Raw genomic sequence first — 23,595 nt, forward strand, 5'->3', positions numbered from 1 at the left:
TTGGTTGGGATTGATTAAAAAGAAAGTAAATGAGTGACTGTCTCTTGAAGAGTTGAGTAATGAGTGTGAATGAGCGACTGGATGACTGAGAGTGAAGAACAGAAGATTTGACGGTGGAAATGGGTTTCTTTTATGTTCTTGTGATTACTAGTATAAACACTACTATCACAGCTACTCCATAACACAGCTGGCTAGCTTCTGTTGAGATTCAACAAGGCGTGCTCCATCCGAATGGAGATGGTGTTGTAATTTCGCTTGGCGCCTCATAGTAAAGGTCATAAGCTCATAGTAGCACAGGCTCCTCTGCAGTCTATACGGCGTTGTCAACAGACTTGACGTGATCAGGGGCCTCGGAGCTCAGACTCAGGTGATTGGGTTTTGTCATCATCTCAGCAAGTCAAACCGCGCGGTAAATATCGGCAATACACTATTGGCTCTAATTAAAGAAGCACGTTCGTATGGCTTGGATATCCGAGATTTGGAGTGCTGTATCATTGGCTGCTAACGCGAGTCTAGAACGCCTCTTTTTGCCCCTGGAACCTCCTTTCGATCCGGACTCCACCGATTGTTTGATCCGAATGCCTCCATGTCGATTGGCCTGGGAAACGATTCAACTGAGCTAAGCTTTTTAGCCTCCATGTGTTCTCCTTGCCGAAGATCACGAGATGAAGGCTGGGTCTGGGGTAGGCGACATGGCATGGATGCTGATTGGACCTGTCCGTATATGGAGACGCTGCGGAGTTCGTATTCTTGGCGGTTAATCTTGCAGTTGGCGCTATTCTCAGGTACTAGCGCTGATAATATCAAGCGTGCCCTGCAAGGCTTCAGGGGTAATTCCGTAAACCGAAGGTCTAATTCAAAGGTCCATGAATCTAGACTGCACGATGCAGCAAAGGTTCCCTATTCAGAGCATCAATCGTGCTGTTTGGTGGTTATTGCACAATATGAGGTGCTGGTTCGCTGACTCGTTCCAATCTGGGGTTACAGGCTAGGAAAGACTATTGGCAACGGTCAACTTTGTTTGTTGGTTCTCTTTGAAGGTGCTCACGATGAGAATACAGTTTCTGCAGAGGGTTATCAATATTATCAACGATTTCTGTTGATGAACTTGATAGACAGATAGACATGTTACTCAAAGTCTATACTTCTTTCATTACTCACAGATATTCACAGCTCCTATTAACAATGGCTTCACTACATGTTTTTCAGATGTTGAGGTGCAAAAAAAAGACAATTACCCTATACACTTCGCTTGAGCTCACCATTCTCCTGAATCGAGGGGCCGGTGCGCTCGGATACGCCGTGGCGTCGACGATCGGAATAAGCTTCACCGCCGCAATGTCTCGGAAATTCAAGCTTAAAGAGGTTCCGAAATTCTAAACTTCATCTCGCAGTTCATAGATAGCGAAAGCGAAGAAGAAACCCATGTGATAGATCCTCGCTTGTCTCATATGAACAACGTGTTGATCACTTATAAATAACAATACCCACTGGATCTACGTATCTATTCTCAGACGATCTTCATTCTAATAACCTCTTGCCAAGCTCTCCCTGGGATTGGTTGCGATGCCACTTCTAAGCTCTCAATAACCCTTCTCGCTTACATCACATGATGAACCGATACTGTTGGCCTTCTTCAAGGGAACCTTCTTCTTGGATCTTCTTCTTTTGTGTGAACTTACAAGGAAGCCTTCACTCCATCTCTCATCCTAAATTCCCTCCTATCAGACCAGTTTGGAGTTGTCTAGTATGATCCAAAGATCTCAGTTATTAAGGACGTTAGGTCCTTTTACTTTTCACTGCCAACCTGAGTGTGCAACCCAAATTTCATCAGCATCAAAACTCAATCCAAAGAGGCCCTGGCTGAGTATAGTCGAGATCTCCTTTGCGTAACGGAAGACATGGCGTTTGTTGTGACATGCCAGGCTTTACTAGCCGAAAAGTAAATCTGGATATGTAATCATTCTCGGACTACTCTGTGCTCGTATTTAGTTGTTCGCTAGCCCGTCTACCTGGTGCATATATGTTTACAAAGTCGTCATGATGAGTAGTCATGAATCTGCATGTCGACACTTGTATGAATGTTTTACTCATTCGATCTTTGCAAAGATATGAGCTTAATAGTAGTTGACACTTGTATACCTCTTGTGTGTGGCCTTACCGAATTGTGCCTTTTCACTCTTGAATTATAGTTATACTACGGTTAGGAGCATCACCTTTGTTTTTCACTAAGAAGGATAACTCGCCAACACATACCTCTTGTGTACACAATAATTGTGGCTAAGGAGAATCACACGTGGAGTTATACACCTATGCACTGTACTAGAGCAGTTAGAAAAACGGTATTGACTTTACACCCTAGTAAACGGGAGATTGTTGGTCCATCAGTTTGAGTAAGAAACATAAGCAAGCCCCCGCACGTGCTTCGAATATGCTTCCATGCAATGCAATCGTTTGCACAAATTGTGTCAGGCGACCCGTGATATGACTAGTCTTGCTATAGAGGTGGCAAGTATCTCAGTCCATGGAGATGATATAGGCCAAGCTCCTAAACAAACCGGAAATTTGCCTCTGCCACAGCCAGCAATATTCCATCTCTTCTCAAATCTTCCCCCGGAGGTCCGGCATCAGGTCTGGAGCTGGAATGTAACCCTATCAGAACCACAAGTCCATTTCTTGAGTCAGGGCAATACCTTTGGAGGAAACTCTAAAAACGACACACCTCACATTGGATCACCCCCATTACCTGACGCCCTAATGATCAACAAAGAATCGCGAAGCATCGCTCTGGAACATTACAAGCTCTTCCCAAGGTACCCCCCAGATTCGTACTCCCTGGCACAGATGCCTCACGGATACAGCGATCCCAGAAAAGACATTCTACATATACCAAACATGTTGCGCAACCATGATTGGAGTTTTGGAAACATACCATTTCGTGAGATTACCATTTGTATGCAGAAGGGCGACAATCCAGGCGGGCCACTTCAGTTTCCCAATACGCATATGCAAGAGCTCACCTCTAACCTGCCGATGGAGCTCATCAAAATGTTGAAACAGAGGCTTGCTTTGGGATTAATCCAACCTGGGGAGTCATTTGCGCCGAGTATCACGTTTGTTTGTGTGGATAGACAGCAAAGACACAGTCACTATTGTAGTCATGCATGGCCTATTGATAGGCCGTATAACAGCAGGACCTTGGATAGTAGCAAAGTGGCCTGGACGATGCCGCATTCGAGAAAAACCTCCAAATGGATTGCAATTTTACACAGAAGCATATCCGGTAAACTCGTTGACGAGCCAGACAGGAAGAGGTATATCCCGGCGGTTGAGTGTACAAGTATGCTCCTGATTTGCAAGTGCCGACAGGTAGCTGACAGATTGAGGGACGGCAAGTATGGGAACTGGATTAGACACATGGAAAGGGGAAAAAAGGCAAAGCCAGGATATGTCTGGGCGTAAAAGGAAACAACATATAACAGCAGGGATTCGCTGGCCATTGCCAATCCAACTACTGATCCGCTCCTTACAAGCTTGACTATAACTATAGGAGAGCAAACAGCGAGTCATTCATAGGTAGTCAAGCTACACTTATCGATAGAACTTCGTAATGTTTCGAAATTTTGAATAAACAGTCCATCACCCTTAACTAATGACCTACATTGTTGAGATCAATGAGCATGAACTTTGGCGACAACGCATGGAAAGGTGAAGCCCCAACTGACGCCTCAAAAGGTTTCTTTAAAGCATATCTAATCGCACCAGTACTGCACAGCGAATCATAGACAAGAGGGGATGCTTCTTTTATTAGCAACAGCATACGTGTTCCTTTTGGGAAAGTTAGTTATAGGAAAACCTTATTTTGAAATACTGAGTTTTTGATTCAGATGGATCATTTATTGAGAATTTGGAAGATATCAAGTAGACTAGGGCTCCGGCTTACAGTTAAAATGAATTAAATAGACAAGAGGGAATGTTTAGAAATTTATTGCCAGATTGCGTCTACTTTCATTTTTTCAAATAACACTTGAGACCCTTTTGACGTGGGAACCAACTTCCCGTAACCACCCAAGGTGTCTCAGGATCCACGAGTGAGATCTCATATTTTCGGATCAGAGTCGCTACAATCTTGTATAACTCACATAAGAACCTCAAGGTCAAGCCTTTTTCATAGATGTGATATTTTCTTATTAACTGAAGCACAAAGTATAGGTTCAGTGTTAAGTTGCTATAAATCTTACGATCGGGCTCTGCAGGTGATCTTGAGAGATTAGTATTGCGGTTAACGGCTCAGCGCTGTTCTATCTAGTTCGGACTATAATAAATCCCGGCCTACATGGCAATGGTCAGGGCTAAACCTATCGAGAGCATGAGGTTCTAGCTCAACAATTTGAATGGAGAAAGCGTCTGCGACAATATCAGCGAGTTTTCGATATATATCCTGTATTGCCTACTGGGTGGTAGAGAAGTTGACCTCTAAAGTCTTAGGGTCCTCGGCTGAAATCGTAATTACAATGATTTGCATCGGCATCCCCATTTGCCGACCTCTTTACAAACAATATCTCGATAAGTTGACCTCGCGCGACGCCAGCAAATATCAGGAACAAAGCGATGGCCGATCGCACCCGTTGAAGACATTTGGTGCTAGTACATTACGCCCAGGTCAGATCAATAAGGATGATAGTTCAGACGGGGACTCTATCAAGGAAACGGAAAGGAAGCTAGGTATTCGTGGCCTATTCAACAAGGCAAGGGCATATGCCATGCATGATGAACGGGTTTGTGACGATAACCAGAGTGACGAGCAAATCCTAGGCCCTGAGGTTTGCCAAAGTCATCAGAATGATCGCGAAGCGCTGGATAAGGGTATTATGGTGACGTATGAAGTCACGACATCACGACGAGACATAGAGTCGTCGCATTACTAATGAGTAGATAAATGGATAGAGTCAGTCTGTCGATAATGGCATAAACTACACAGTGTGGTAGCTTATCAATGCAGCATGGCTGACAAATGACTGCAAAAGGTGATGCTGATAAATTCATGCTGACAGTAAGCCGCATCTGCGGATTTGGGGATGCTCAATCATTCTGTCAAGCCCATGTACCCCCACGACGTTTGTAGCGCGGAGCGGAGGGTACAACAGCCTCTCCATACGCACGCGTCGGATCAATACCCAAAGATTGATCGATAAGATGTGATTTGATTGATAAGACGAGTTTGATATGTCTGACTTGACGTATTTCATCTCATAGACGAGCAGATATATAAGAGTCCAAGTCTCTCCAATGTTGGTTGTTATACTCATCAATCATCTTGACATTCAATCCATTCAACGCATTCACATCTTCTTATCCAGTTTAAAAATGGCAGCCAAATCACCAGTTATTCTCATCCTCGGCTATGGTGCCAACATCGGCCAGTCTGTCGCTCGCAAGTTCAGTTCCCAGGGTTACAGAGTCGCCGTTGCAGCCCGCTCTGTCAAAGAAGCAGACAGCACTGATACCCAGCTCAACATCCCGAGTGACTTTACGAAGACAAATGACATTGTAAATGCCTTTGATAAAGTCAAGAAGGAGTTCGGTACTCCCAGTGTTGTTGTGTACAATGGTAAAAAACTCATGCCATAAGACATCTTCTTTGAAACAACTGACACCTCTTGTAGCCAGCGCGGGAAACTTTAGCCCAGCCAAAGACCCTTTTGATCTGCCACTTGAAGACTTCAACAACAACGTAACCATCAACATCCGCAGCGCCTTTGTAGCCGCCCAACAAGCAGTTGCAGGCTTCGCGCAGCTCCCTGACTCTGCTTCTCGCACTTTCATCTACACTGGTAATGTTCTCAATGTTGCCATGCTTCCTCAGTTCCTTACCGCCGGTATTGGCAAGTCAGGTGCTGCCCATATGATTTGGAATGCCTCGGCGGCATACAAGGAGCGTGGCTACAAGCAAGTGCCTCCACCATCTATTACGCAATGTAATACGTGGCTAACAAAATTCAAGGTTCTATTATGTTGATGAGCGCAAGCCCGAGGGTGGACCAATTTATCGTGTCAATGGAGATGCGCATGGGGAGATGTATTGGAAGCTGAGCCAGGACAAGGAGCAGGGCGAGTGGCTGCAGACTTTTGTCAAGGGAGAGGGATATAAGAAGTTTGACACTATCTACACACCTTTGAGCTAGATATTGGATCTGTATCTGGCTGGAGAGTATATTTGTTGTTCGATAGTTATTGTAATGAACAAGGTTGAATTTGTTATGAACCGCGATAGTCGAGCATGACGTGGAGTCGACTACTCAGTAAAATTGACCCCCCAAGTCTTAGGGTACAGATATACATAGCTTAAGGAGTATGGTCTAAGCGGCATAAGATGACCTAATAATTTCTTCTCTCATGCTTTTAGCAGATTTTTGTTCTGGAACCGCAAGGGTCAAGTCGACTCGGACTACCTGTTCCTACGACGAATGCCTGAATGGAGTCGTTGGTGTGTGGAGTGAGTGAACAATACAATCTTGCAATGGCTCTTTGTAATTTCATTGGCCTAACAAGTGTCACTTGGAACCAAACCATCGGCATACCAGGGTTTTACATATCTCCTCTGCGTAACTGGTTCCCTTCTCCGCTTCATCCAAATCAAGTTTAGCAGATATCGGAGTAATAGCCGAAGACCGTCGGTCTTGGTTGACCGTTCCACCGGAACTTTACCACAAACCCACTGATAATTGCTGATAACTGACGTAGAGCGGAATTCAAAGAGGTTCCACTGAGGGGTAAACATCATGTCTTGAAGGTGCGCCCTTGGATTGAAGCGATGTCGCCCTGTCTCGACAAGTCAACTCAGCTCTGTGCGGGGAAGTTTATGCCGGATCATAACCAGGACAATTGAGATACATATCTCTTGTGCCTCGTTGTGTTGATTCAATTGATATCATAAGGTCATTCAAACTTACCATGGCCATCCTTCCATTGGCAGCTGCTGTTGTGGCAGTAGCCCTCCTCGTAAAATATCTTCTCGACCCCTTCCTCTCTCCCCTCCGTCAAGTACCGGGTCCTAAACTCTTCGCCGCGACAAGATGGCGTTTGGCATACGAAGACTGGAAAGGAACTCGAACCCGTACCATCAACGCGTTACACAAGAAATACGGTCCCGTTGTACGCATTGGTCCCAATGAGATCTCTTTCAACAGCCTCTCTGCTCTGCGCACAATCTATGGTCCCGGAAGTCGGTTTGGGCGCACGAGCTTCTACCGCATGTTTGACGTCTACGGCGAACAGAACCTGTTTACTTTTCATTCACCAAAAGATCATGGCGACAGGAAGAAGCTTTTGAGCCATGCTTACTCCAAGACGGCGGTGCTTAAACCGGCGACTGCTAGAATGATTGAGAGGCAGGCCTGGCGATACTTAAATCTCATTGATTCGGAGCCAGAAGGTGTCAGTGAGATCTTTAGTACTCTTCATTACTACAGTTTGGACAACATCACGGCTTTCGTGTATGGAAAGTACGGTGCTACAGCTGCTGTGAGGGGATCCAAGATTCATCGCGACCTCATCTCGGATATCCTCCACCCCAGCCGACGACGATTGAGCTGGTGTATTGTGCACGTGAAGGGCTTCACTCAATGGCTTTACCGACAATCGAGTTTCATGGGCGCGCTGGTCAAACCCATTCTGCCGATGCAGCAACCTACGACATATACTGGTATTCGCGCATATGCGCTTTCTGCTTTCAAGCAGTTCCGCGCTGAGGCAGATTCGCAGGAGGTCAAGTTCACTGAGGGTACGTTGTCCTATCCTAACAAAAGGTCGACATGTTAACGATATCAGATGAACACGTGTCTATTCTCGAACGTCTCTGGCAGTATCACGAGACTCAACGACCAGATGGAATGCGTGACTTGCAGATGGCATCTGAATGCGCTGACCACTTCCTCGCCGGAATTGACACGACAAGTGACACACTCATGTTCCTCGTATGGTCTTTATCCCTGCCTGGAAACGAGAAATTTCAAGAAAAGCTCCGCGAGGAAGTCCAAGCCATATCAGATGACTCACTCAATAAGCAGGGCATTCCGAAAGCAGAAGTCGCCGACCGATGTGTTTATCTCCAAGCTGTCATCAAGGAGACACTACGACTGTATGCGCCGCTGCCGAGCACAGAGCCTCGATCTACAGGTGATGATGTCACTATTGATGGATATGTTATCCCCAAGAATACAGTCGTCGGAATGTCACCCTGGATCATGCATCGCAATGAAGAAGTATTTGAGAACCCATTGGTCTTCAATCCTGAAAGATGGCTTGGTGAGAAGGCGAGTGAATTGAACCGGTGGTTCTGGGGCTTTTCATCTGGTGGAAGGATGTGCATTGGCATGCAGTAAGTCAAACTCGAACCCCGTCTTATGCTAAGTGAGTATTTGTGAGTGCTGACTGACGCGAATAGCCTTGCTATGGCTGAGATGACTGTTCTGGGCGCTGCTTTGTATAGAGAGTATAGGACTACGATTGCACCTGGCTTTGAGGACACAAGCCCTGCGATCACAGCACGAGTTGAGACTTTCTACGATGAGAGATTCCCCAAGGTCAAGGTATGTCTCTGAGCGCCATCTGAGAGGATGTGCTAACAAACAATAGGAATCTACTTGCTTGGTCAAATTTGATAAATTGAAGAAATAACGGTGGAGGTATTTAAGTTACAGGCTGTATTGGCAGATCTGAGAAAAACAAATCATTGTGTTGAGATATCTCGTACAAATACAAAACACATTCACCACTGGAGTCATCAGACCCTGTACCCTGTAGATGCTTAATCTTTTGTTTCAGGCAGCCGTGAATTTGTGAGTCAGCACGATAAGAGACAACGTGTCATTGGTCTCGCTTGTCATATTGTTTTCCCCACGTCGGCTTTTATATCATTGCATTGTTCCACCACATAAACAATGTTCTGACCGACATTCACCACCGTCGCCCAAGATGAGGCGGCAAAATGCGTTTCGCGGAATAATCAAGTTACTTCTGATTGCCGTCGGTCTTTTTTCACTACTGGTGACTGCTGGTGAAGAACCGAAGCAATGGACACCCGATGATCCTTGTCCAACGTCAATTCACGCCATTATACCCAACTACAGAACAAAATCCGAATTTGGAACATTTGAAGGCGTTCATGAAGCTTTGAAGACGTGTCCCAATATCTCCGAGTTGCATATGAGCTGCAGATTCGGTAGCCGCCGGCACCGACTGCCTTTCAAACTCGACGGCAGTGAACGATATATTTCAAGGCCACAGATTCTGTCACTCACAGGCTACGAATTCGATCATGATGAGTGGTCGGACATAAGGCCCCAAGGAACTCACCCTACCTTCGGCAATGCTGTATGGCCTAATGATGGTATATGGCCGGTGTCTTCTTCGACTAACCCTGTCGTCACATGGGTAGTGGAAATGTTTTATAAAGCCAGATGGCAATGGGAATGTCTCCAAGGTTTCATGACACACCTGGGCCTCTTGCCATGGCCGCTCCACAGTGATCTCTGGAAGTATGAGGGATATTCTAAAGAGTGGTACTCTCAAAGGCATACGCCAGCTGAGAGACGATCTATGGAGAATATTCAGCGCTGGCTCGAAGCTATGGACTTTTCCCAGATACATAGCTTGACAATCTCCGAGTATATGAACGTGCCGTTAGGCAAAGGAGTCTACCACGATCTACCACGAGCACTTACAAGACTGAAGACACTAAAGGTCGAAGGCCAATGGGTAAATCCCAGATACGAGACGTTGAGTAACGATCAATACGAAGATAAGGAATATCCGTCCCCTGAAAACGACTGGCTGGAACCGTTACTACCGCCAGCACTGGACTTCATAACAGCAGTACGTCCAGGGCTGGAGAGTCTTACTTGGACCGAGAGTGGCCCTGTCCGAAATGAAGTTCTCGAGACTGTTTTGAAGCATCATGGATCTTCGCTCACGGATCTGGAATGGACAAATACAGAGCCAAAAGCGTCTTCCTTTTCAGAGGAGCAGTTACGGAGTTTAGGACAATGGGCCCCGGGATTGACGAACTTGACTATTAACTTGGGTCGGGTACATGGCGTGTGGCCATGGAAGCATCTCAAAGCTGTCGCCGAGAGTCTACCTAGATTGACCAACCTGACCATCTACCTTGATATGTATGACGAGTCGTCAAACTTTGATTATTGGAAGTTGTTACCAGCAAAGCTTCCATTGACGCAGGAGGCCTCACTCGACATGTTCAACATTCTTAATCTGTTCAAGACTGGCGACAAGATTCAAAACGTCGAGTTTAGGCAGGGCGATTGGGAGGCACCCACTGATGGTCCAAAGATATGGGAAGGGGATTGGGCAATTCGGGGGCCAAGAATGTGGACGAAATGTACCTTGGACGTGCAGCGAAAATGGTCGAAGCCAACATGTGAAGAAGGGCATGAGGATAAGGTTGAGGTTGAATGGCGAAAGCCTAAGCGGTCGACCTGATACTGACCAGTTTAATACCAGTTATGATTTGATAGCTTTGAAGGCAAGGAAGACCACCGCAGAATTTGATATATCGCACCTTGTTCCCAAACCGGCCAGTTTCATTGTACTTGGAATCTTGGCGTTCGAAGATTAGTATCAATTCAGGGTTTGATGTCGGACCAAGCATAGCGACGATCTCAACGGCCGTTCCAAGAGCCTGGATGCAAGATGCAGACATTTCTTATTCCCTTATGTCCGGATATGGAAATTATAGTGTCAGCGTGGCAGAAGTCGTGAACAATGTGTGGCACGCCCTGTAGGGAGAACAAAGCTTCGTCGCTTATCTTCTACCAGCCGGGCCACATCTAATTCCAGGAACAGACAACTCTATAAATACGTAAAGGTTGTCAAGTTACCATGGTTGTGGGAAACTGCCCGTTTCTTGTGACGCCGTGTTCCGTTTGCGACGAACCTGAATTCCCGTCGAGTGATAGCGCCACAGACTTTGAGCTTCACAGAAGCAAATTGCCCGATGTGGTCTTCGGATGCATGGATCCCGATTACAGTGTGGCCTCTTACGAATGCCACTACTGTTCAGCCAAGTTCGTTTCTAAACTGCATCCAGTTAGTGCTGCATTCCAGCTGTCATATTCCCGACGCCGTATCCGGATTGAGAACAGCGATGCTTCTGCAACGAAGTCAAGTAAGAACGAAGTCAGATAAGTGCTATAAACAACTGCAGCCCTGTCAAGATAATCTTTGAACATTGACCTTTTCTTTTCTTTGCCGGAAATATCCTATCTTGAAAATCCCCTATCTGCAGCGACACTCGCCCAACGTTTTTGAGGCGGGACACTTTGAGCTATCAAACCTTGTTTGTACCCCAGCGGAAGATCCCAGCCAATAGTGCCTCTAAAATCGACCGAAAGAGTCATAATTTCCGATTTATCAGCTACTGATTATAAGGTTTCGATATCTGACGTTGATGACTGCTGCTGCACACCATCAGCATCTTGGTGTGAACAACATCATTTGTTAGAATAGTTTTCAAGCATTGAGAAACATCCTCCTGCATCTCTCCTTCACCTCGACAGCTGTACGGATACAGTATACACGATGAATATTACCGCCGAGCAAGCTGAAAGGTCTCATGAGACCAAATCGGATATGATGCTGGGGGTTTCGGTGTTGTTGATGGTTCTAGGGTCTGCCTTCGTTGCTGTACGACTTTGGTGCAGAAACCTTATCAAGTCAACTGGACGCGATGATATAGCCTCCGTACTTGCTTTGGTCAGTGTCGCGGAGTACGTTTGCAATACGCATGAAGCTAACATTCGATTCGCAGGCCTTTTTGATAGCTTGCGGTATATCGGTCGCTGCCAGTAAGTTTGCAACATCAGAACAGACGACACAGGTTAACACCTTCAGTGACGAGATACGGTCTCGGACGGCACGACTGGACATTATCTATTGATCAAGTAGCCCTGTACGGAAGGGTAAGATATTCCCTCTGACGTTCCATGCGGTTCTAACTATTCCCAGTGCTTTTGGCTTTCCGTCCTATTCTACACGCTATCCTTATACTTTTGCAAAATGGCATTTCTATTACAGTACCTCCGCATCATGAACGTTTCACGTATGCGCTGGGTATATATCGGCACTATGATATTCATCTCGATATGGAGTCCCATGCAAGTAGTGGCCATCTCTCTGTCCTGCATCCCACTCCAAGCTTTTTGGGACCCGAGGATAAAAGGAAAGTGTTTCGAACACCAGACGTTGATGTGGTATATCAACGCGATAGTTCATATTGTCATGGACTTTGCTCTTATAGTGCTGCCTCTTCCCATCGTCTGGAGATTGAAATTACCCCTGTCTCAGAAGTTTTGGCTTTCTGGCATTTTTGGATTGGGTATCTTGTAGGTTTTGTCACTCTGGTTGTGTACGTCTAGCTAACATGTCACAGTACTATTGCGATTTCCATCCTTCGGCTGCAATGGCTCACACCAGAACCAGACATCACGTGGTGGAACGTCACCGCAGCATCATGGTCCATGGCAGAACTTGTCTCGGGTATCGCATGTTCTTGCCTCCCGACTTACAAACCTCTTCTCAACAAAGTCAAGAGCTTGATTCCGTCTCTCAAATATGGAGAAAGCACACACAGTCTGCACGGTGTGGTTACCGATGATTCGGGTAGGACCATCGTTATGACTTCGGAAGATGCACCCTATGGAAGTAGACCAGCGGTACCAAATAGTATGCTCACATACGGGACTGAAACGAACATCACAGCGTCAAAGAGTGTCTATACAGATGAGAGAAAGTTGAGGAAGTCTTCAAAGTCTAGCATACGTAAAGGTGAAGAGTGTTAGCTCCATGGTATATAAGCGATCTGTGAGTACACATATGGAATTTATGAGATACGATAAAGTTGCACATAGTGGTGATATGTGAGAACCCATTTGAGAAGAGACGCTTCAGATTGAAAAAAACAAATTACGTATTTTGAACGCCTATAAAGTCTTGGCTGGCAGGCTTTTAGCTGGGTGGTCGTTGACCATTAGGTAGCTCTTTCTCCTAGCCGCAGGTCCAGTCCCTTAGATTGACTGCATGCGAGCCTGCCTACTACGAACACTAGGAATAAGATCGGAGATGCGCTTCGGATATGTGTATCGCTTCGCTTGCTCCATGACAAGTCGAGTCATGGCAATTCCGCTACTGGACGGCGGAGTTCGTACAATTTCCCATCTAGAACGTACAGAAGGTGTAGTCGCTATTGTGACGGGCGTGGCCTTTGCATCAGATTATTCAGGCGAACAATCATAGCCCTGAGATTCCCTTCCAAAGCAAGGCATTTGCGATATTCCTCCTTCATGACATTGATCTGGTAATGAAACCTCTGCGCTGTCACACCGTCGACAATCCCCATGCTCATCGTGGCCTCATTGATTGTGATTTGGAGCCAATGCAAATTCTGTTGAGCCAGCAAGAGTACCTCTCCACAGGTCTCTCTTATTCCCGCGATCATAAAGTCGGTGGCGGGTATGTATCCGGCGGGTTGTTGTTGACCCTGCTCGGCCATCGCAGGCTGCGGCGGGGTTTCTTGGTGTTCGTTCATGCAGAGTTGTCTGTTTAGAGAGTAAGTTGCTTTTCGAGACGGGAAAGTTTATTTTGTAAGCCTGTATACCTTGCTTAGAGATTGTGTTTTGTCTGATGTAGTTGGGGAGTGTTGTCTTCTCAGCGAAGACTCAGAGTAAGTGACAGGAGAGAAAGATGCAATACGGATCCAGCTCTCTTATATGTGCCGTCAAGAATCTAATCATTATAAACATCAAACATGTTGAGACTAACTTTAAGTCGAGACAGCAACATGAGCTGCATATGTTTCGTCTATGGCATACACGTCACGAAGTACAAACTAAAAGGGCCGATAGTTTTTTAATACTTTTGGTTATTGGTACAACTTCAAGAGAATTATACCTTTGGCTGCCCTGCATTGAGTCACAGAGTAGGACATAAACGCAACCTTGTTCTTGCACAATAGAAACTTGTTTAATACAAACTCAGCTGAGTTTGAATACAATGTATTGACTAGTTAAGAGAAAGACCACTTCCTTCCACCTCCTTCTCGATGATGTGCAAAATTTCGAGATACCCACCCATCAGATCAACCTGATCAGCAGCGATGCGTGCATTTTCACGCAACTGAATCTGGATTTCTTGGTACTCACCATCGGATTCATCTTTGTCTCCAGCCTGTTTTTTTATCTCCTTCTGCTCCTGATAGAGTTCTTCCAACCTCGTGATGCAGTTGTCTCGTTGCTCGATGCAGAACTTGTAATACTCTACCATCTCTGCCTTTTCTGCTTCAGTCCATTCGGCAGGTGAGGATCCACGTGGTGGTCCGGGTCGCAGGGGGTTGGATGCCATTTTTGCGGATTTTGTGTCTGTTGTCAGGTGGTGGTTTGTTTGACTTGAAGAATAAAACTTAAATGTTGAGCGTGACAAGTAGAGTTATATACATCACGCCCTACATGTTCATTCCACGCCTTGTTCTAACACAAGCTACAAGTGTTCATTAACATTGACATGTTGGCTTGGAATAAAGACGTGGATTTGCAGTACAATGAAAGAAGTCAAAGGTACCTGGAACTTCCTGTCTTTGTGTCAAATCTTATAGTGTGTACCCGATCAAAGAACAAACCACTGTCTGCAGTGGACATTTATTCACAAAGATCTCTGTGATTAATCGCTCAATTTTTTTTAGTCAAGTCAGGTCATCAGTATATTGCAATAAACATTAGATGCCTAAATTATCTTCGAACTTCCGGAGTAAGACTGTAACAAACATCTCTTTTTAACTGAAAGGAATGCCTCGCTAACAAATTGAAGCCCAATAGAAAATTTTATCACCTTCCAGACGCCCTGTAAATGACATTGCACCGTGAATACGTATATATATCTTGAATGCCGCTTCTTGTCCCGCCTTGGCATGTCAACTCTGTTGATCATTCAAAAGGTCTTCTTCTGTAATATTATCCCAATTCTATGATCATTAGTGCTGCAACAAATAATCACTGGTTCAACTTACATTGATTATTGACCGGATCACTCTCCTCTCACTGTCCGGGATATCCCTATCTTGCCGCACAATTTTATTCAAAATGTCAATATAAGCCCGAGCGGAGTCCGTTGTGACATCGTCATCAACGGCTTCCTGACTTAGTTCTTGCATCTTCATGATCGATAGCCATTTCGGAATGCTCTTCCACGTGAGAACATGTCCACCCGTTGCCATGGTAGGGATATTTTCTCGGCGAAAGATGAAATGTATCGTACCAGAGGGCATATAAACTGTTTGTCCTGGTCGTAGGACCAAATAGCGAGCTTTTCGTTTAAGAGAATCGGGAATTTGTTCCTTGTGAATATCGAGCCGATCTTGAGGCGTTTCGTGAGCAATCCAGCCAAAACCGATTTCGCCTTGTTGTACAGTTATGAATGTTGCCAGACCGTGGCTATCGACATGCATAGGAGTGTGGTTCCCGCCTTCACTTAATAATATAAATTTCATAGTCTGTGTGCGTACCAGCCTGTTACCCTTCCTGTCAATATCGAGAGGAAAGCAATGGAGGAGCGCGCAGTTTGGTGTGCCCAGGAATTCCGGATGAGGGACGTCGGCGGTGTTTTTGAGATCTAGAATATTCCAGCGTTGATTTGCAGGAGAGCCGTGTAGTATCTTTTCCGTCACCTGTTGAACGGTTTTGCGACGTGTCAGAGGCCCGTCCGCTGGTAGGTCCAGGATGGTGACGCGGATCTTCTTGTCGTCCTCTGGCCAATACGCCACATGGTTCTTGAAGAATCCCTCGATAGGCTGACCACCCCAAGCAAACTTTTGTTGATCTCTCAGCACCAAGACGGTGCCGGCGTCAACCAGCGTCTTGGCCCTTCTAGCGGAACAAAAGATGGCCTCCTCAGGGCTCGGGAGGGTCGCATACTTGAGAATAGAGAGAGTTTCAAGCGCCGCGTTGTGTCTGTGAGTTGTGGCGTCAGGATTGTCACGTAGCCACGCGTCTGTTTCATGGATAACTTCGCGACGCCAATGTGAATCGGAGAGGACATTTAGAGAGGTTGTACCGGCGGCGAGACAGAGGAACCTTGCCCATGCTTGGTCATCCTCCGTCTCGGCGCAACCGGATGTGACGAGAGACGTGACCTTTTCACGGTAAAGTTCGCTTGCAGCATCAAAGAAGTTGTGGAAGCGGTTCCATTGAGCTACGCTTCGAATTTGTTGTTGGTCGTTGTTTTGCTGACTCAAGGCGATATCGCGAACGCGGCGGAGAGTAGCCAGCCTCTTGTCAGGATTATGAGATAGTTTTGAAATGAGATTGGAGAAGTCATCAGGAGTCATTTCGATAAGGGATCCCTACAAGGCGGGCTCACTGTTGGCGGCATCATGTGTCGATATTGAATTGAAGCTTTGTTGTCGGGTCGATCTATTTTTTAGCGTCAATACACGGATACTCTAGAGAAGTGACCCGTGTTTATCAGTGGGCCTCTTCTCTCTTGTCCATTCAGCCACAGCAGCCACAGCTACCCTATACGCAACTGTGTCATGTGTCCTGGGTAAAAAGTCCTGCACCGCGGGTTATATCGCCCACGACGTCCTGGTCCTGAGTATCCTGAGCATCCGGGAATTGAGCAGGGTCCAGCGCAGATCGCAGGGTCCCACAATCGTCCAGACTTGCGTCTCTTCTTAGCAAGAAGCCCTTGTTGTTTGTTATGTTTCTTCATGACACGCCTTGATTCGTTGCATGCATGCCAAAACCTTCTATTGATCCGGAACGCGCGCTTTTTATCTTGTCCAGGATAAAACCATGTTTCCAGTAGTCCATAGTCCTTAGACCTGTGCTCTGTTACATCGTGGTGCTCGCTCCGGTCGGTAGGGCATTGCTCCCAAATGAGAAGCCTAATCTCAGGAGGCAGACGAGAGAAAGGGTGGAAGGTTGCTGATGACATTTTGTGCGTGTGTGCGTGAAACAGTGTTGTTGTGTGGAGAAAGAATTGAGAGGAAGAAAAAAGACAGGAAGAAGATATTCATGTGATAAAACAGTAAGGTAATGTTTATGCCTTGCTTCATGTGATTCTTGCGTGAGGCAACCGAAGGCAATGTTTTGTTTAAATTTGTACCGTACCAACCACCAAATATGATAAAACTTATCTTGACCAGTAATGAATGATGTCGTGTCTGGCTGTAGCCTTATCTAAACTCAGAAGCAAACTTTGGCAACTTTATGGTCGTATCAAGACGTCACGTACACCAATAAACATAAAGCAAGAGTCGAAAATAATGTGAGTCACTAAATCCTAAGACCGTATTCCAAAGTAAAATACGGGTGCAGCCGAGTTGGACTCTTTCAATATACCCACCACCTACCTACGTACCTACTGAGCCAGAGTTGCCATACTATATTCAGGGAAAGAGCTTTGTAGATTATTGAAGAGAAGCCTGCCACTGTTTCCTCACGTTTTCCAAGCCAAGCAGGGGCACTCAAGCACTTGTATCCATTCTATCATGTCTTCTTCTTCTTCCTCTGTCTCTCTTCCTCTTGTTCCCTCTCATCTCCATCATCGCCAACCTCATCACAATCCGCATTAATCACATTCGTCAACCAATCCACACACACTATCAACATCATGTCTCGAACCGATGAGAACCCATATCCTAGCCCGGATGAGCCCGAATTCCAAAAGAAGTTCAGAGCCTTCATCTTGCAACGGGTCCTGGAGCGTCATGAAGCGCAGCCGAGCCCCAAAACCTTCCCCTTCGAAATCCTTCCCAGTGAGAAACCTACATCCCTCCCTTCCATCCACACCCTTAACAGCGAGGAACCTCCATCCATTCCTCCCGTCGGGGCCATACATGACGAGCTGAAGAACACAATTATGAAAGAGAAAGATAACATGGATGTGATGAGGGGGCATGGAGATGGTTACCCTTGACCAGAGCAGGGTGAAATATTTTACCTTATTGGAACATTATCACCACGACAGATACATAAGGTCGTGCTAATCAATTGATACATCGATTAGCATTGTTGTTGCCAGGCGTTTACCTCCTTGAGCCCCCAGTAAGTCGCATGTGATTACAGAACGATGGTAGTTGACACGAAACATCGAATCCATCTGCCATGTTCTTCTAGACCAGACCTGATCTATGTCGATCACTTTACCGATATGTTCCCCGGGGTCGTAGTCATGTGGATCTCCAAAAGCGGGCTGAAAAGCCTCAACATAGTCCAGGTAGTCTGCGGGTTCATTTTTACAAGCGGACCACAGTTTAGTACCCGCGGGATCAAGCTTCAACTTGATGGTTGTTATTTGCAAGGCGAAAGACAAGGGAATGAGAATATGGCTCTGTGTGTTGAGTCCAGCCCTGGCCAAAAGCCTGGAATCTGTCAAGGGTAAAAGTCAACTACTAACAGACAGATCCATACTCGACCTAGACTATCTAGATGCTAGAAAATGAGAAAATGAAATATCTTTGCCCAAGAGTGGGTGTTAAAGGCATGCAAAAATAATAGACCAGCAGCCCGGCTTAAAACGGCACCAACTAACTCATTAATTTCGTCTATATGAATGAATGTCACCCAATCGGGCTGTACGGGGCGATAAACAAAAGATAAGATAAGATATTCGGATTCAGATTATCCTCGGCAAAGACAGAGAGACAGCAGCAACACGACAATGAATCCATCAACCAGCATAGAGTCATCAAGATATGTGTCAATGAGACACGGGTTTGTTGAGCCTAACTCCCCAACAATTCTACAAACTGATTACACTTGTTTCCATTAGTCCTAACTCCCCGTCGTCCCCGTCTTCCCGGTGTCCCCGCAATTTGCCCCTTGTCCCCATGCTCGGCACGCAAATCTGATGCCGAGTCATCTCTATCAGCCTCATAAGATACGCGTCTGCAATCTCTTCATCAGTCCCATGCATGCATGATTTGTTTATATATATATTATCAATCTATTAAGAACCGTGAATTCTGAAATTTCAAGAGAAGCTTCGAATGAGCTGAAGCATACGCCAAGATGCCCTTTCTATCATCTCCCGACAGCGCGACCACGCTTCAGCGCTCATCATTCCTTGAGGCTATCCAGAAACATGAGCCAGCTTCGCTTGCAGTTTTGGAGAATGATTCTGGAGCTACCTTCTCTTATGGTACTCTACTCAAGAGCATCGCCCACGCTAAAGACCAGCTGTTGAGCAAGACCGGCAGAACGGATGTCTCTGGTGAAAGAATTGCTTTCATGGTGGAAAGTGGTTATGAATATGTCGGTATGTACAATCTTTGATGTGCCATCATGGACCAACATTGACGGAATTATAGTCACACTCTTGGCTATTCTTGCCTCTAATGCCATTGCTCTACCATTGGCACCAGCTTTCCCCGCACCTGAGCTGCGATATATCCTTGAAAACAGCCAAGCTCTTGTTCTCATCTCATCCTCCAAATACGCCTCCAAAGCAGAGGAAGTCATCAGCCAGGACCTGGCCAGCCCACCACTATTCTACCAGCTCGATGGAACCGGTCACGCTACTGCCGAGGAGAAGGAGATTGAGCTTGGAGAACTTTCGAATTCTCAGCAAGGTGGAATGATGCTCTTTACTTCCGGAACAACCGCCAGGCCCAAGGGTGTGGTACTCACACAAGCCAATCTCACTGCGCAAGCATCTAGTCTTTTGGAAGCGTGGCGATACTCACCTAGTGATCGACTTTTGCATGTCTTGCCTCTTCACCACATCCACGGCACAGTCAATGCTCTTCTTACACCACTTCTGGCTGGAAGCAGCGTTGAGTTCATGTTTCCGTTCGTCGTCGACAAGGTCTGGAAACGATTGACGGCGCCTTTTCAGACAGCAGCAGGCGAAAAGGCACAGGTCCCCATTTCATTCTTCACCGCGGTGCCAACTATCTGGGCCCGTATGCTAAAGTCATATGACTCTTTGTCACCAGAGATGCAAAAGGCCGGCAAGGAAGCCATTTCCCCTCGAAACCTACGACTCAACTTTTCTGGATCAGCTGCCCTACCAAAGCCAATCCGCGATGGATGGATTCAACTTTCTGAAGGCAATATTCTTCTCGAGCGTTATGGAATGACAGAGGTCGGAATGGCCTTGTCGTGTGGTCTCGCCGACGTCGACCGTGTGGACGGTTCTGTTGGCTGGCCTCTTCCTTCCGTTGAGGCGCGTCTGATGGAGACTGATGATGAAACTGGTGTCCAAACTGTCGTTCAACCAGGAGACGAGATCGACTCTGCTACCGGAAAGGAACGTATCGGAGAGATTCAGCTGCGTGGACCTACCATCTTCACCGGTTACTGGCGCAACCCTGAAGCCACAGCCAAGGAATTCACTGAAGATGGATGGTTCAAGACTGGCGACATCGCCATCCGCCGAAGTGTACCGGGCTCTGGTAAGGGTGAGTCTGGTTCTTGGGCTCAAGGACCAGCATACTTCATCCAAGGCCGCCGAAGCGCCGACATTATCAAGACAGGTGGCGAGAAGGTGTCAGCCCTCGAAGTTGAGCGAGAGATTCTGTCCCTAGACCAAATTGATGAGTGTGCTGTCGTTGGACTTCCCTCTGAATCATGGGGTCAGAAGGTTGCTGCCGTGGTAGTCCTGTCACAGAAGGGCGATGAGAAGATGACGTTGCCACAATTACGAGCTGCTCTGAAGCCAAGGATCACAGCGTACAAGATACCCCAGGATTTGGAGATTGTTGAGACGTTGCCGAGAAATGCCATGGGCAAGATTAATAAGAAGGAGTTGATCAACAGTGTATTTGGACCTGTGGAGAAGATTAGAAGGAGAAGTATTGATTTGGGAGCCAGACGATAGGTTGTCGCATTTAGCAAGTATTGATATTGGAAGCGGAGTAAATGCAATTTATCTTTTTTGGACATAACTCATGATTCTACTTGCTTGAGCCTCTGTATGTATTGTGATAAGTGACGATTTATCGCGTGACGTGATATGCGCCAAGGTGTCAGAGTAGCAACTGGAGGGTCCGGCATTCTTCCCCGTCACGATCCTTGCTCGGAACTCGGTCCGTCAATGTCTGGGTAAAAGTTCCATGGCTAACTAAGCCCTCGGACAATCGAACAGACAGCGGGGTTTGGCCTCGAATAAGTTAAGGTAGTCACTACTTCGAGTTAAGAGGATTGTTGAAGGACCTCGTCTTCCAATTAGTGCCACATCTTTACAGATAAATATATGAGCTCAGGCTTCGTATCAGATGCATGTTACCGTACTCAATATTATCCGCGACTGTTGATGTTGTACCCCACACCAACATCGGATCACTGGCCTATTCCGGGATGTTGATATGCATGTTGGTTCTCTCAACGGATGAACAGCCTCTTGGGACTATCTCGTTGGTTCGCTAAGAAAACACGTTTCATGCTGTGACCATATTAAAGATAATGATCTGCTGTTTGCAGTTGATCATGTTTCTTGATTCCTACACGACCCTTTTTGTCCAAAGTATCCAGCATTATGGCTGTCGTTGAAGCAGATCCCGTTGTGCGCCCTGATGAACAGGTTTGTGTTGTTGTTTATTTTATGAGCTGCTTCTAAGTACTTTGAAGATTGTAGATGATGGTGATTCCACGCGAGGAAGTGTGCGCGATATAAACTGGCCATGTCGAAGGGGTGAAGGACTGACTTGTGACAGGATGCCGCATCGTCAACGCAAAGCATTTCTAGTTCCATCTTGAGCTACCGAGAAGAGAACGGTAGAACATACCATCGATATAAGGAAGGCAGTACGTTACATGTACCATTTTACCAAGATATTGAGGTACTAAATATCCGTCATAGAATATCACCTTCCCAACGATGAGGTCGAGAACGAGCGACTTGGTACAAACACGCAAAACACCTGACAGTACGAGACCATCCACTAATTTAGGACAGACCTTCAACACCACCTCTTTCTACTCACTTTTGGCGACAAACTCGGCCTAGCACCATCGATCAAGCCCGACTCAAAGGTCAAACGCGTCCTTGATCTTGGTACCGGGACAGGAATCTGGGCGATTGACTTTGCGGATGAGCATCCAGAAGCGGAGGTGAGTGCGACACATCGTTTGCGTGGAAGTATATACTGAAGTTCTAGGTCGTTGGCATTGATTTGTCACCAATCCAGCCAGCCTTGTAAGTCCCGTCGATGTCTGGCTGAGGAGACTGACTGACAGACTTGTAGCGTCCCGCCAAATGTCCGGTTCATTATTGATGATATTGATGATGAATGGACCTATGCCGAGTCATTCGATTACATCCACAGTAGAATGATGACTTTTAGTATCAAAGACTGGGAAGAATACATCCGCAAAATCTACAAGTAACTCTTCATACAAAGCCTCCACACTGCACCCCTCTAACATATAGCAGAGCCCTTGCCCCAGGCGGCTACATCGAGATCCAAGAAGTCAGCGGCAGCATCCTCTCAGACGATGGCACTCTCAAAAAGACCCACGCGCTCACAAAATGGTTCACACTACTCAGCGAAGCCTTTGTCAAACTTGGCGGTGCAGCGATTGAGTTTGACGGTATCAAAGCCATGATGGAAAAAGTTGGGTTCGTTGATATCGTGGACACGCGATTCAAATGGCCCGTCAATCCTTGGCCAAAGGATAAAAAGTATAAAGAGCTGGGCACGTGGAACAATGCAAATTCAATGGATGCTATTGAGTCATTGACTATGGCACCGTTTTCGAGGGCTCATGGTTGGTCGAGGGATGAGGTGGAAATGTTTTTGGTGGATGTGAGGAAGGATTTGAATAATCCTCATATTCACGCGTATAACCCGATGTAAGTCTGCTTTGGTGGTAAAGTGATGGCATGTGCTGATCTTTTTAGTTGCTCTATTTATGCGAGGAAGCCTGAGAGCTCTGACGCGTAGATTTGACCCTGGGATGTTAGTTTGGTTTCTTTCATTAGATAAACTATTCCTTAAGTTGTGCTGGAAACACCATTCATTTGTCTCGGTTATATTGGTCATCTCTGAACATGCCAGTGAACTCAATATTGTTAAATCGCCAAGTCCCGAGAGTGTCTCACGCCAAGATTGAAGAATAAATAATCCGGGAATTTCCCTATTGACAGTAAAGATAACAGTGTTTGATGCCAAGATGTTCAAGGAACAGATACGTAGTGGAACATATCTTGCCCTTATTCCTCTTTAGGCCTCGCTCGTTCTACGCCGTTTTTTCGCATCCAAATGCAGACATGCGATTGGCTCCTCAAATATGTAAGATCAACTCTACAGGGGCAATCAAGGCTTGTCAGATTCACTAGTTGAAGCCCACTCACTAAGTCGTCTTGTTCACCTGAAAAGGAATAATGGCGATGTGATGACCGCTTATGAACCTAAACAACAGTGACTGGACCCGGGAACGATATGGCCGATTGGTTTGTACCTGTCAGTGATCAGCAGTCATCTAGTCTAGACTAAATCTTTATGATGACTGGTCGAAAGTGCCGATAATATTAGCTTCCGCTTTTCTTGCTTCGTCTGCCACTCGCTGCCACTGCTAGTCTTGA

General features: G+C 46.2%; 13 protein-coding genes across 13 annotated transcripts; 10 read left to right on the forward strand and 3 right to left on the reverse strand.

Moving 5' to 3' along the window:
• Positions 1-2,439: 2,439 nt before the first annotated feature.
• FGSG_13175 (uncharacterized protein) lies at positions 2,440-3,462 on the forward strand (the record flags this gene model as incomplete). The annotated part of the gene is made up of 1 exon (XM_011329137.1): positions 2,440-3,462. The coding sequence occupies one exon, from the start codon at positions 2,440-2,442 to the stop codon at positions 3,460-3,462; it is 1,023 nt and encodes a 340-aa protein (XP_011327439.1).
• Positions 3,463-4,514: 1,052 nt separating this feature from the next.
• FGSG_07652 (uncharacterized protein) lies at positions 4,515-4,928 on the forward strand (the record flags this gene model as incomplete). The annotated part of the gene is made up of 1 exon (XM_011329138.1): positions 4,515-4,928. One exon carries the CDS (start codon positions 4,515-4,517, stop codon positions 4,926-4,928), a length of 414 nt encoding a protein of 137 aa, XP_011327440.1.
• A 439-nt stretch (positions 4,929-5,367) lies between these two features.
• FGSG_07653 (uncharacterized protein) lies at positions 5,368-6,185 on the forward strand (the record flags this gene model as incomplete). Its single annotated transcript, XM_011329139.1, has 3 exons — positions 5,368-5,611; positions 5,667-5,889; positions 6,005-6,185. 3 exons carry the CDS (start codon positions 5,368-5,370, stop codon positions 6,183-6,185), a joined length of 648 nt encoding a protein of 215 aa, XP_011327441.1.
• Positions 6,186-6,954: 769 nt separating this feature from the next.
• FGSG_13176 (uncharacterized protein) lies at positions 6,955-8,679 on the forward strand (the record flags this gene model as incomplete). The annotated part of the gene is made up of 4 exons (XM_011329140.1): positions 6,955-7,783; positions 7,831-8,380; positions 8,447-8,591; positions 8,638-8,679. The coding sequence occupies 4 exons, from the start codon at positions 6,955-6,957 to the stop codon at positions 8,677-8,679; spliced, it is 1,566 nt and encodes a 521-aa protein (XP_011327442.1).
• A 993-nt stretch (positions 8,680-9,672) lies between these two features.
• FGSG_13177 (uncharacterized protein) lies at positions 9,673-10,500 on the forward strand (the record flags this gene model as incomplete). Its single annotated transcript, XM_011329141.1, has 1 exon — positions 9,673-10,500. The coding sequence occupies one exon, from the start codon at positions 9,673-9,675 to the stop codon at positions 10,498-10,500; it is 828 nt and encodes a 275-aa protein (XP_011327443.1).
• Positions 10,501-10,899: 399 nt separating this feature from the next.
• FGSG_13178 (uncharacterized protein) lies at positions 10,900-11,205 on the forward strand (the record flags this gene model as incomplete). Its single annotated transcript, XM_011329142.1, has 1 exon — positions 10,900-11,205. One exon carries the CDS (start codon positions 10,900-10,902, stop codon positions 11,203-11,205), a length of 306 nt encoding a protein of 101 aa, XP_011327444.1.
• A 393-nt stretch (positions 11,206-11,598) lies between these two features.
• Positions 11,599-12,857, forward strand: FGSG_07655 (uncharacterized protein; the record flags this gene model as incomplete). The annotated part of the gene is made up of 4 exons (XM_011329143.1): positions 11,599-11,786; positions 11,888-11,978; positions 12,094-12,401; positions 12,449-12,857. 4 exons carry the CDS (start codon positions 11,599-11,601, stop codon positions 12,855-12,857), a joined length of 996 nt encoding a protein of 331 aa, XP_011327445.1.
• A 1,219-nt stretch (positions 12,858-14,076) lies between these two features.
• FGSG_07656 (uncharacterized protein) lies at positions 14,077-14,415 on the reverse strand (the record flags this gene model as incomplete). The annotated part of the gene is made up of 1 exon (XM_011329144.1): positions 14,077-14,415. One exon carries the CDS (start codon positions 14,413-14,415, stop codon positions 14,077-14,079), a length of 339 nt encoding a protein of 112 aa, XP_011327446.1.
• Positions 14,416-14,980: 565 nt separating this feature from the next.
• FGSG_07657 (uncharacterized protein) lies at positions 14,981-16,393 on the reverse strand (the record flags this gene model as incomplete). Its single annotated transcript, XM_011329145.1, has 2 exons — positions 14,981-15,031; positions 15,077-16,393. The coding sequence occupies 2 exons, from the start codon at positions 16,391-16,393 to the stop codon at positions 14,981-14,983; spliced, it is 1,368 nt and encodes a 455-aa protein (XP_011327447.1).
• Positions 16,394-16,575: 182 nt separating this feature from the next.
• FGSG_13179 (uncharacterized protein) lies at positions 16,576-17,001 on the reverse strand (the record flags this gene model as incomplete). Its single annotated transcript, XM_011329146.1, has 1 exon — positions 16,576-17,001. One exon carries the CDS (start codon positions 16,999-17,001, stop codon positions 16,576-16,578), a length of 426 nt encoding a protein of 141 aa, XP_011327448.1.
• Positions 17,002-17,679: 678 nt separating this feature from the next.
• On the forward strand, positions 17,680-18,450 carry FGSG_07658 (uncharacterized protein; the record flags this gene model as incomplete). Its single annotated transcript, XM_011329147.1, has 3 exons — positions 17,680-17,952; positions 18,091-18,113; positions 18,186-18,450. 3 exons carry the CDS (start codon positions 17,680-17,682, stop codon positions 18,448-18,450), a joined length of 561 nt encoding a protein of 186 aa, XP_011327449.1.
• A 629-nt stretch (positions 18,451-19,079) lies between these two features.
• On the forward strand, positions 19,080-20,889 carry FGSG_07659 (uncharacterized protein; the record flags this gene model as incomplete). The annotated part of the gene is made up of 2 exons (XM_011329148.1): positions 19,080-19,326; positions 19,379-20,889. The coding sequence occupies 2 exons, from the start codon at positions 19,080-19,082 to the stop codon at positions 20,887-20,889; spliced, it is 1,758 nt and encodes a 585-aa protein (XP_011327450.1).
• A 657-nt stretch (positions 20,890-21,546) lies between these two features.
• On the forward strand, positions 21,547-22,954 carry FGSG_07660 (uncharacterized protein; the record flags this gene model as incomplete). The annotated part of the gene is made up of 9 exons (XM_011329149.1): positions 21,547-21,591; positions 21,646-21,669; positions 21,725-21,815; positions 21,871-21,912; positions 21,967-22,121; positions 22,169-22,206; positions 22,256-22,393; positions 22,444-22,863; positions 22,912-22,954. 9 exons carry the CDS (start codon positions 21,547-21,549, stop codon positions 22,952-22,954), a joined length of 996 nt encoding a protein of 331 aa, XP_011327451.1.
• Between the last annotated feature and the right edge of the window lie 641 nt (positions 22,955-23,595).

The sequence above is a fragment of the Fusarium graminearum genome, chromosome 4, assembly GCF_000240135.3.
Source record: "Fusarium graminearum PH-1 chromosome 4, whole genome shotgun sequence".
Classification (NCBI taxonomy): Eukaryota; Fungi; Ascomycota; class Sordariomycetes; order Hypocreales; family Nectriaceae; genus Fusarium; species Fusarium graminearum.